Source organism: Asterias rubens, chromosome 6 (assembly GCF_902459465.1).
Source record: "Asterias rubens chromosome 6, eAstRub1.3, whole genome shotgun sequence".
NCBI lineage: Eukaryota > Metazoa > Echinodermata > Asteroidea > Forcipulatida > Asteriidae > Asterias > Asterias rubens.
Window position 1 is genome coordinate 5417440 of NC_047067.1, and position 12985 is coordinate 5430424.

Consider the following 12985-nt stretch of genomic DNA (forward strand, 5'->3'; position numbering starts at 1 on the left):
TGGAACTTTGCAAAGGGTACCACAGCAAAAGCACAGTGCACCATGGTCATTGCTCTTGGTGCCGTGGCCGTTTTAAAGCCATTGGACACTTTCGGTAAACACTATTGTCCAAAGGCCCACACTTCATTTATCACAACTTATATATAAAATAACAAACCTGTGAAAATTTAGGCTCAATCGGTCTTTAGAGTGTCATGACATGTGTTTACTATAAATCCGTAATTCTCGTTGTCGAGAATTGTTAATTGTTTCAATGTTTTCTCATAAAGTAAAGCATTTCATGGAATAATATTTCAAGAGAAGTCTTTTACCTTTACCTTCTGTAAACCCTGTAAGTTATTTGTAAATTTGTGAACTTTTATTTTTTTTTTCTGTTCCGAAAGTGTATAATGGCTTTAAAGGCCTGCTGTTAGGTCTCGTGCCTAGTAGCTACTCTATCATATTTAATCCAGCACGCCTCTTTCATGTGCCCAGATCGTGGCAATTAAAAGAAATACGTAGCATCAACCTGTTCTCCGCCCGTCTGAAAAAAAAAAACTAAGCCTCCTGAATGTTCTGAAAGCCAGGCTTAATGTCAGATGTGTGAAAAATGGCACCCAGAAACCTCAGAAGTTGACGAGGTGAGAGGGAAAGGCTCATTACTTAGACATTGTCGTCATTTTAGCGTTTCTTGACGGCTGTAGAGACACTGGGTTTGATGGTTTTGTGTAAGGATTCATTTAAGATGTGAAGAGAGGAAAGTTTGACAGCCCCAACAGAAGATTAGCCTTGATGCCTGTCTCTCAAACATTCAGAGAAGTTTCGCTTTTTTCTCGTTAATGTTTGTTCTGAGTTCTTGGTTGGTAACCCTAAGTAGAATGTCGCCAAGGTTTATTTGTTCTGAGTTCTTGGTTGGTAACCCTAAGTAGAATGTTGCCACGGTTTATTTGTTTTGAGTTCTTGGTTGGTAACCCTAAGTAGAATGTCGCCAAGGTTTATTTGTTCTGAGTTCTTGGTTGGTAACCCTAAGTAGAATGTCGCCAAGGTTTATTTGTTTTGAGTTCTTGGTTGGTAACCCTAAGTAGAATGTCGCCAAGGTTTATTTGTTCTGAGTTCTTGGTTGGTAACCCTAAGTAGAATGTCGCCAAGGTTTATTTGTTTTGAGTTCTTGGTTGGTAACCCTAAGTAGAATGTCGCCAAGGTTTATTTGTTCTGAGTTCTTGGTTGGTAACCCTAAGTAGAATGTTGCCACGGTTTATTTGTTTTGAGTTCTTGGTTGGTAACCCTAAGTAGAATGTCGCCAAGGTTTATTTGTTCTGAGTTCTTGGTTGGTAACCCTAAGTAGAATGTCGCCAAGGTTTATTTGTTTTGAGTTCTTGGTTGGTAACCCTAAGTAGAATGTTGCCAAGGTTTATTTGTTCTGAGTTCTTGGTTGGTAACCCTAAGTAGAATGTCGCCAAGGTTTATTTGTTTTGAGTTCTTGGTTGGTAACCCTAAGTAGAATGTCGCCAAGGTTTATTTGTTCTGAGTTCTTGGTTGGTAACCCTAAGTAGAATGTCGCCAAGGTTTATTTCTTTTGAGTTCTTGGTTGGTAACCTTTTAATGAGAATGTTGTCCGAGGTTGAGATTATAATCATACCACTTTTAAAATTCTTCAATACAAAGTAAATGACTTCATAAGAAACAAAGTTAGAGCCATCCCAACAGTGAATGCTACTACATACTATTGTGAAAGAAGTACATACATTACCATACAAATGCACTGTACATATTCATGAATACAATTTCACCCTGGACTGCAAGCCTGAGGCAAGTGATTTTAGCACTGGGCCAGTAAACTCAAGACTAGAGAAATCCGGTGGTCTTGTTACCTTCTTTTTTTTCCAATTAAAAACAACCTAAAAACACCTCATATATAATAGATGTTAAATTGGCATCGGGATAAAGAATATTAATTTTGGTTTTTACCTAAAAAGATACACCGATGTGTGTTAGCACTGTATTAACTCTGCACTTTCTTGAGTCTTGTGAAAAAATATCACAGGCATGTTACTCGGGTGGGATAATATGCCTGTGATATTTTTTCACATGACTCAGGAAAGTACCGAGTAGGCCCTATACAGTGCTAAACACACATCGGTGTATGGTGAATAGCAAAATTGATAATAATTCTTCACTTAAAACGAATGACGTTCAACATGTTGACTTTGATTCTGGTACCGGTAAATATTTACGGGTGTAAATTCTGTTGCGTATCAGAGTATAACAAATTATTCTCTAGTGCTTGGTCAAGTTACGTTATAAACATTGTAGAAGTTCTTCCTCCTTAAGATTCAGCAGCCGATTTCATGAAACGCTAGGATTTATCCTAACTCGAGTTAGGACGAGCACTCCGTCCTAACTTAGGATGGGTTCAATGCGTCCTTTGTACTTGGATACGGAACTGAACCCGTCCTAAATCCTAAGATGATTCCTAAGTTCCTGATTCCTAGGAAGAGTTTGGTGAAATCGACGGCTGGTCTTGTAAAAAAATTATGGTCCAGTAAAAGTTTTGAGCTACAAGTTTTACTCTCAAGTAGTTTGCACTAATTTACTTGAGAAAAATATTCACAACAACGAATCTAAAAAAGGTCAGTATGCATTTAGATATGTTCAGGTTTTCTTAATCTTGAACAGTCAATCAAATTGAAAATCCCTGCCTCGATATTGTCAAGTTTGTCATGACGTCGTCAAATCTGCCCATCAGCTTTTAGTTGTAATTCCTTGGAGAAATAAACTCTTCCGTATAACTTGAGGGATGGGATTTTGAAACCTAACAAATATTTTGTTTTTCGGGGGGCGAGGATTTCATCTTACAGTCGCAGAAATTTCACAATATATTTATCGAAGATTGAAGACGTTCCTAAGAGACGCACTTGTGTCGAATCTGTAGGGATAGACCCACCAGGGATGGGATCTTAAAACCTCAAAACATGAAGATTGAAAATAAGGCTTCGGTCTTAATCTTCACTGGGACTGTTATTCCAAAGACATTTTAATTAAGAAACATGAAGATGTTCTCAAAGGAACTGTCACTGTCTATCAAGACAGAGAAGAAAGGATGTGAGGTCGTTCAGGTGGAAGTTTCATACCCACTGGGATTGGATTTAAGATGTTGGATACTTTGTTTCCTCCATGGTTTGAGGTGTTCAGGCGTTGGAGTAAATCTTCTAAACAAAAGTGGATGGTCTCGGCACGATCATCAACTCTTTTCTTGGGTTGGAAAGGGTATTTAAATATTTTGTAAGGGTTTGTGCGGTACAGTCGTCGCTACACCAGTCAAAACACACATTTTGTGGCATTGGGCTAGTAAACCCCACAACAGACCCTGTCCAGCTTGGGATTGAACCACCCACTGGACCACTGGCCAGAGTCCAGTAGTTTTTAGCTTTGGGCCAGTAACCCCACAACAGGCCCTGTCCAGCTTGGGATTGAACCACCCACTGTACCACTGGCCAGAGTCCAGTAGTTTTTAGCATTGGGCCAGTAACCCCACAACAGGCCCTGTCCAGCTTGGGATTGAACCACCCACTGGACCACTGGCCAGAGTCCAGTAGTTTTTAGCATTGGGCCAGTAACCCCACAACAGGCCCTGTCCAGCTTGGGATTGAACCACCCACTGGACCACTGGCCAGAGTCCAGTAGTTTTTAGCATTGGGCCAGTAACCCCACAACAGGCCCTGTCCAGCTTGGGATTGATCCACCCACTGGACCACTGACCAGAGTCCAGTAGTTTTTAGCATTGGGCCAGTAACACCACAACAGGCCCTGTCCAGCTTGGGATTGAACCACCCACTGGACCACTGGCCAGAGTCCAGTAGTTTTTAGCATTGGGCCAGTAACACCACAACAGGCCCTGTCCAGCTTGGAATTGACTGTGTGTACAATGGAAAAGCAAAATTTTGGTCTGCTGCCACCTGGTGTCCTGAAGTCTCCCATATTGTAAGAACTCCTTGCTTGAAGACTTCTGTCTTTTGAAAATAAAGAAGAAGAAAAAAAAACTTAAAATAAAATCCAAGACTGCAACAACAGACTCAGTGGGTAAAAAAAGGAAAAGAATGCTAAGCTTCAAGTAGAGTGAAAGGCTTCTTTGCCAGGACATCAGATTCTGTCCTTGTGTTATGACAAACAGCGACTGGTATCCGATGAAATCTGGTCTCCCTTGGGAAGGGCGCTTTAAGCTATTATTAGGTTGTTAATGTCTCGAAACAAAAATGGTCAGCAGGTAAAGTGCATTCGAGATTTTGAGTGTGGATCGTCGGCGAAACTGCGATTAACAAAAGGAAGTGTTCTTTGAAGATTAACGAAAGACGCGGCAGGTTTGCGGGGCGGGCGAAAAAATTATATTGTTGTGATTGTTACACCTCGATGCGCAGCGAGGCAGAAACGATTTAGATTTAGCCGTCGTAAGGTTTTACTTTGGAGTCCGATTAAGGAGTAGTCTGTTTGGGAAAAGGAGACCACAGCTTATTTGAGCTGTACCTTTTGCTATTTGATCTGGAAACAGTTTGGAGACAGCTTATCAAATATCATTGTGAATTTTCCAAATAAATTTTAAAGAAAAATTGCCTGATGTATAAACCGGTTGAAAGACAGGAGTCTCAATTCTATTTATCCTGTATTAAATTACAATCAAGGGAATCTTGGAAAGGAGCAAAATTTTGTGTGTGTTCATCTATGTCACAATTAACACTATAATGTAGGATTTGAAACTTTGAATGTTGGGAGTATAATCAAGTGAGGTTTGCGCATAGATATATATATATAAGAACTAGAGGGCGCACTGGCCTCTATATGCGACCCGTCATGCGCGCTGGCAGCCATTTTCTAAGTTGACAAAACGGGCATCGCACAGCGTGTGCGGCCATTTTGTAAGTTAAAAAACAGCATCGCGTAGCGTTCAATAAACACAAACTCCAACGTCTGTTTCATATTCAACGCGCGCACAGAATGGGCTCGTCCTATCCAAGGCAACTTGCTCCTTCAACATGGGCATACATTGTGGATTTATATGCAAGGACGGAGTAACCACAGACAAGAATGTGACCAAATATCTTTACTGCTTCCCTTTCGTTATCTGTAATCCCGCATTCTGAAAACAGCTTAAATGTTACTTTTTAGGAAGTGCTGCATAGTAAAAGAATGTCCTTGCTGGGCGGATTTCGAGGGAGGATTTCGAGGGAGGATTTCTCTTTTTGTTTTGACCCACCCTCCCCCCCTGCCATTCCAACTGCAGGAAACAAAACAGTGGAGTAGATTTAGGATTGTTGTCGTCTCACACAGTTTCAAAGGCAAAAACTGATTCGGTCAATATTTCTTGGGCTCGGCGGTATTGAGGGTGAAATTCTTGGAGGGATTGAGTGAGATTTTGGTGAGGCCTCTTGTTGCTAAACAATTGATGTTGATTTTAAATCTGTGCGGACTGGCGCTGTGTGGCGCTGAATCAGATGTCATGGGAGATATGTCTTGAAATCTGGATAGACCGAACTATGCCAGGTTACATGAACAATACGAAAAAGGGAGTCCATGATTGTGTGTTATACATTTGTGTGTGAGATGTGGTTCATTGTGTGTAGGTTGTATATGGCAAAAAAAAGAACCAAAAACATGTTTAGCGTCCTGTCTTTTTGGAAAAAAGGAAGGAGGAATGTTTTTTTTCTTTTTAAAAAGAGCCCAACACATTTTTAAAGACAACCGGCTGGACTCTTTTCATTTTTTTTGTCAGATCCTTAAATTGGAACCTTTTTTTTGTTTTGTAAAACAAGAAAGAAAAAGGAGGCAGCCTCTTAAAAGGAAGCAGGTGGGGACGCTAAACATATTTAAAAAATAATTTGGCCTAATACTTGGATACACTTTGTTAATGCAAAGGTTCAGACTCGACCATCGTTGTGACGATCGTGACCCTCCTTGGAGACCATCGAGAGGCGGGTAAAGATCCTTTAACGAAATAAGCCAAATCTTGCAAGAACTTGGGTGAGCCCAACTGGTGCTAATATCCCTGAAATTGTTCCAGCCATGCCGCTTAGCTCCCTAATGAGCTCTTAATGGCGAGCTGTTGTTGGGCAATAAGGTGGGGTCTCGGCACCCTTTTATCAGGGACAAAAGACGCAGCAAGGGTTGGCAAGTTTGCTAATAAGATGCTCCCCCTATTCAAGATCAGGAGTTTACCTCTAGGGGTCTGCGATGTCGTTGGGAAACAGCATCCCCCTCTTCTTCATCTCTACGGGGGGCAAGAGAGTAAATAGTCAACAAGGAATGATAAAAGGAGAGGAAGATCCATTCAAAGGAGTAATACCCTTGTTTTTCCTGCATGGGATATTTCCCACAAGTCTGCAAACAGCGCTCCTGTGTGTGTGGAGTAATGGCTTATCTCTGTTGTGTATGTAACTGCACGTTTTATTCTGGACAATCTGACTCACGGAAGAACTTTAAAACATTCTCGGTAGGTTAGATCCAGCTTGAGGGCTGATGTAGGATTGATTGTCTTCTTTTGTTGTCGATTCCATCCCAATTTGATAACCCAGGCCCTGGAATGTCATCTTTGAGAGGGCAAGGCCATTTTGATGTAAAAAGGGCACTTTATTGGTTAATCTTGGAGTCTATGGTAAACTTTTGAAGGGGCAACAAGGCCAAGACCAGGGCAGCGGAGGCCATGGACTCCTTGAAACTCCTGGCCTGTAAACCAGACTTGGTTTCCTATTCCGTGGCTCTGCTTGCCGCAGAATGCTATGCCTTCGGTCGCCATTCTCTGCTTACAGGATTTACCACCAAATGTCTGTGCGAGCTGTCCAGGTTTGGTAGTTGTCAAAGAGGTTTGGTAGTTGTCAAAGAGGTTTGGTAGTTGTCAAAGACCAGTATCCTCAACCCTTGGTGTATCCCAACATGTACATGTATGCATAGAATAGCAAATATGTGAAAATTTGTACTCAATTTATTGGTCATCGAAGTTGCAGGAGAAGAAAAAAACACCCTTGTTGCACACACTTTCAGATGCCTAAAAGGGCTTGAGGGCCTGAAGTCTGTCATTATTTGAGTGAGAAATTACCTCTGTTACTTCAGAGGCAGCGGTTTCTCATAATGCTTTATACTATCAACAGATCTCCATTGCTCCCTCATAACCCAGTTATTTTTTTTTGCTTGCAGTTCCTCTAATAAGATTAAGTGTACGTACACAAGCTGCCATCCTTATTAAGCTGAATAACGACCCCATCTCTACTCTAGACCGTGTATTAACTGTACATGAAATTCAAATCAACAACAAAAGACTTTCCCCATACAATGTTTTGAAAATTGTTCTTTAACTTGTCTCGATTTTCATAATTGCTTTCATCTCCGTTTTACAAGACAATTTTCTGCCTTATTAGAGATCAGACGTGAAGGTTAAAGTCACATCATCAACTCTGCGCTGCAGACTTGTTTTTCAGAAAATAAAAGTAACCAACGGTGAAAAACCGTTGTTCGGGGATACATGTTTACAAGTTCTACTGATATAAACCAGATGAGCTCATTATTACCCAATTACTGTACATCGTTAGTAGGCCGGGAGACACCAGACCAAGGAGTATAAGATCGTCATTCTAGAGACAGAAGAAGAAAAAAGAGAAAAAAACGCTTCTCAGTTAAGCTGACAGATGACCCTGATGTAGTAGAACATTCAGAAGTCTGAACAAAACAGACCTCCATGGTCTGAGAAGGCTTGTACTATAACCAGTCTGGCACCCTCTATTGCATTCAAAAGTTTGTCACAGGACACAAAAAAGAGAGGGAAAAAGGTAGAACTGTGTACCGTTATCTAGACAAGAGGCTCCACTCGAATAGCCTTGAGCCAGAGGGGGAAAAAGCATCCAGCCCTACCCTCACCCCAGACAGGTAGCGGGACTATAGGTCAAACCCCCAGAGAGTCTGCTTGGTAAACTGTTGGCAGGAGCTAGGTGGCTTGTCATCAGGAGGTGTTAAAATCCGGAGGGAAGCTCTTTCCCTTGGTTATTTGAGTTGGCTTGCTACACACAGAGACGCTGAGCCTAATTGCAAATAGTGTCCTTTTAACATTCAGTGGCTTTTGTTTACATTTGGTACCCGATGTACATGTGCACTTTTTTCTTTCCTTTCGCGCTTCTTAATGGCCGAATACGGAACAGCATTGCAAGAAGATTTTTCCTTTTGTCAACGTCTTCAAATAACATTATGTCTTGCATGGTCTTAAAGACACTTCCAAGATTACTCACTACACTCGCCATGGGAATCACAAAACTGGTTTCAGGAAAGATTCTTTTGTGACTTGACACGTTAGGATTTGCTGAGAAAAACCTCAACATTTCACAACATGAAGATAATTTAGAAGCCTTGATTCCTTATTATTGTGATGGACAGTGTAGGGCGAGTTTTTATGCCTGAACTTTTGTGTGATTTATTTTGATGTTGGTTCTAGTGTGGTTTCTGGTGGTGGGTTCGAGTCCCGGTCTTGACACTTGTGTTAAGCAACCATTGACTGTGTGTTACATTTATCCCTAAGAGAAGGGGTTTGCCATGGTTTTTCTTGCAGTGGCTGTTTAAAATAAGACAGCACCTTGTCAAACTCCTATTACATGGGTCTCATAATTAAAAAATGTTAAAAACCTGTCTTTAAAAATGTGTAGTACTTAGTGCTTTGAGACTCCTGTACATGTATTTGTAGATATACATAAAGTGTTGTATAAAAAAATAGTCAATACTTCTGGGGGAAAACTCTTTCCCAACTGAGTTCATCACCTCAGATAATCTTCTACTTTTTCTGGAAAAGTCGATTCGGCATGCAGTTTTTTTTAGATGCATGGATGGATATTTTTATTTGCCTTGGCTTTTGAATCATTGCTCATCCTGTTTTCTTAGTCAATGGTGACATGGCCGTAATCATCCCTGAAAAACACAAAAAGGTCCGCCATGGGGGATATGGGCCGAGTAGGGCATTAGACCATATTGCTGATGGTCAAACTAAGATTTTTTTCGGGGGGGGGGGGGGGGGGATGAAAGCAACCAAATATCCAGCCCGCAGCTTGCAAACAAACAGAAAATCCTCCAACTCGGCAATTGAATCATTCGAAGGACAATCACGGATCTCGTCACAATTGCATACTCTTTGAATCACAGACCCAACTTTTCCCCCATCCGTCTCCCGACTCTTCTTTGGTCTCGGTGTCTTTTAAACCCTTTCCATTTTCTAATACCACCACCACAAAAAAGGGTCCTCACCTATTCAAATTGGAAGACCATTCAGCTCCCAACTCTAGCAATTACTGATGAAATGTGTAAGCAGGGGGCTCTGCTGGTTTCTGTGTATTGTCCTCGCGCACAAAAGGACAGGCCACATTCCTTGAAGTTTGCTAGGGGGATAGAATCTGTCCGGCAAACAAAAGGGCCGTGGCTCTTCAGTTGAACAGAAGATCAGAGTGGACTGGCTAGTGTGGTCATCAGATATTAGCTAGTGAACGGTCACTGAACTCTAGTTGGACTCTGCATCTAGCCTTTGGTTGTGTACTTGTGTCCATCCGGGAAAGTAAAGTCTTAGGAGTTTGGTATCAACCAGGCTAGGATAAACTTTTTGTACGGTACACACAGAGGAAAGACACTACTTACCTCCGGTTGATTGAACATTGGGAGATGTGATTCAGCCATGGAAATCAGGGTTTTATTGGTTTGCAATGATCTCTTATGCGAGGTAGAAGGATCATTAGATTGATTCAGATAGGATTAAATGGTTTAATCTTTTCAATCAGGGACGGTCTTTACTCTTCTCTCATGGGAACTCTTTAAGGGTAGGTAATGACTTGATGGCTACACGTAAACAGCCACAACAAGAAGTTTTGAGATCAAAATACATTCTATTTATAAAAGACAAAGTGTTAGTAAATAAGAGATTTTCACATGATGTGTTATTGGAAACCTCTTTTAGTTATGCCTTGTGTTTTTGAACATTTGAATAGACACATGTACAGTTTGACCACTGCTTTGAATTTGTATTTATCAACAACTTTTAAATTTTGAGTTTCCTCTTCAGTCTCAAGGCAACGAAGGCCATTGCCTACATGCCCCCTGGTCAATGCCTTGGTGCCCTTAAAACGCTCCAGTAAGAAGTTTACAATTTCCTCATACTGGTGTAGGGAGTCCTTTTCCAAGGAGAAAATGCCTTACTGCCCTTTCCTTTTTCAAAAACAAAAAACGAAGCATGCAGGCCTATAGTGCTGCTGCTGCTCTCAAGTTCAACTGAAAACCGTCTTAAAACTGGGGCAAGATGGTTACAAACATTGAGCATTGCTCCCTGGTGAAGACACTCAAAGACAGCAAAATCTCAATTTACTCAGTTGGTTTACTAGGTTGTTTGGTTAGCCCTCTAGAACACAATCATACCAAAGTCTTATTTGCTCTCCTCTTCTATCGCCCCAAGACCTCGAGATTTCAGGGGGACGGAACAGAAGGAAGACTGGGGAAGAAGGGAGTCTGTTTTTTTGTGTGAAGGAGGTGATGGGTGAAGGCCGGAGGTGTTGAGATGGTCATAATAAAGATCATTTTGGGGAGGGATTGTTAATTATGACTGCCTGCTATGCCAACACAATTGCGCAGTGGGTGGACACCAGTTATGCTCCGGGGCTTCTTGATATTAAGAAAGAATGACGTAGGTGTTTTTCTTTTGTCCTCTTTGTTTGTCTGTCTCTAAAGTAACACTGAAGAGTCTCAGAGAGAAATCAGGGCTAAGCAGCCTATTACTTCGGGGAAATTGTTGACATGAATAAAAACACAATCCAAAATGTTTTGTTGTGTCTCTGACAACAATTTTTCTTCATGAAAAACGATAAAAATAAGCTTGAACCATTATTATGATATATTGGTAAGGGATTGGAACCAAGGATACCTCATAGGTGATTTTATATTCACTGTAGCTAACAATCTGAGAAAACCTGTAAACAGGGGTGCTTGCTGTAGGTATATGAACCAGAAACACGTGGTTAAAACCCCTACTCTTACACTTTCCAGTAGTGTCCTGCGAGTTCTTTTACATGCACTACCAATCCTTCTTCATGAGACCTACGTCTTAATGTCCCATCTGGTATAATATCTTGCTCACGGACACTGGTGCCATGACCAGGACTCGAACCCACACTCTGCCGATCAGAAACACTAGCGCTTGAGTGCAGTGCTCTTAACCGATCGGCCAGGGCACGCCATGATCTCTCCCCTAGAATTAAAGCGTGGTTAAAGTGAGCTTCATGGATGTAAATTATTGTTTAAATAATAATAATAATTGTGGCTTCTTATATAGCGCACATGTCCGTCACTGAGTGACGCTCCTGGCGCTGTAACAGTATTTCCTGCAAGATGTGGGACTATGTTTTGAATTATGAGACCTATGTTTACCTCCACGATGACTCATTCCGGAGACGCACCAAAGTCTTATTAAGATGATTATCAATAAACACATCCTAAACCATGTTGAATCCCATTGTAATGATGGTGGACATCCCTACTGAGATAAGAACCTGAAGTGATGACAAACCAGGAAGTTATTCAATCAGGAAGTAATCAACAGGTTGTTTGGAACTATTTCAACATTTACATACAAAATACTCTCTACCTGTAAACAATATGTTTATCAGGTTGGTGTAGCTGTGTCTTGCCTTGCCTTCCAACTCTAGGACCCTGGTTTGAATCCCACTAGGGCACTATATGGACTTGGGTTTTCAGTCCCTACCTGACTGCGTGGGTTTTCCCTTGAATAATTCTCTTGGGTTTTCCCTCCTACATCTAAAACTGAAGTGTCTGCATTACTTCTCTCGTCTCGTTTGGCTCTAAGAAGAGCGTTGAGAATATGTATCCACATCCAAAACTATAATGGAGCTCTGTTGTCACGTTTGGTCTGGAGCTTCAGTCTGTCATTCATTATCTTTCCTACAGAAGTGCAAAACCACAATCTTAAAAACAGATAAATGTCTTGAGTATCTCTTTGCAGATCTTGTATTTCACAAACTCAAGCTCTTTTCATTTACCATTGACACAGCGATTGTTAATTGATAGATAAATAAAATTGAGATAACTGCTGCTTCAGTGGCTTTTAAACTGTTATTCATTTTTCTCTATGCATATTTTGGGATACACCAAGTGAGAATACTGGTCTTTGTCAAATAACCAAAGGCGTTCAGTGCCTTTAAGACACAACCCTAGACTTTGTGATCTAACTCACTGAGCGTTTCTCTTTATTTCTCTCCTACAGATTGGAGCACACTATTGAGTTACAGCATAAAGAGTTACTGAGACTCAGGCGGAACGGACAACTCACTGTCGGTGGTGATAGCAACAGGACGAGTCGATCCACGAGTCCCACACCCCCATCCCCGAGGTCCTTTGAGTCATCACTGATGCAACAACGTCATTCCAGTCACCTTGTAAGAATATTTTAGATTCATTTCATTTCATTTAATTTATTCTGGTTGTGAAGAGAATGACTCTCAGAAAATGAAATTAATGTTTCAATAGATGTTACATTTGCATCAGGGATAAAGAATATTAATTTTTGGTTTAACCTTATAAACCGATGTGTGTTAGCACCAAATACTCAGTACTTTCCTGAGTCATGTGAAAAAAACCCAAAGGCATATTACGGATTTGAACCCACTACGTTTGCAATTCTACAGCAGTGTCATACCAACTAGACCACCAAGATTTCCTAGTAGCTAGAGGCAGTTCTAATCCTAAGTTTCAGCAACAATTTAATAGATGTTAAAATATGCATCGGGGATAAAGAATATCAATTTTGGTTATAATCCTAATCACTGTACTAGCCAGGGACCCAATAAGCCTTTTTGAGGTATGGCGGACACAATGCTACAACACTGTAAAGTTGTGGTAAATTTGTGCGTATTGACCATAGAAATAGAACGTATGTTATTCAGTGAAGTGTGCATTTTAGGCGACGCGGCGTTTACACGTAAACCTAATG

General features: G+C 41.0%; 1 protein-coding gene across 2 annotated transcripts in view; it reads left to right on the top strand.

Moving 5' to 3' along the window:
• The window catches only part of LOC117291141 (CAP-Gly domain-containing linker protein 4-like), a 42674-nt gene that overhangs the window by 19996 nt on the left and 9693 nt on the right, over nt 1-12985 (top strand). For both annotated transcript variants that reach the window (XM_033772683.1, XM_033772684.1), the window contains exon 3: nt 12260-12431. In XM_033772683.1, the coding sequence (XP_033628574.1) occupies nt 12260-12431 (172 nt within the window). The remainder of the gene's footprint in view (nt 1-12259; nt 12432-12985) is intronic.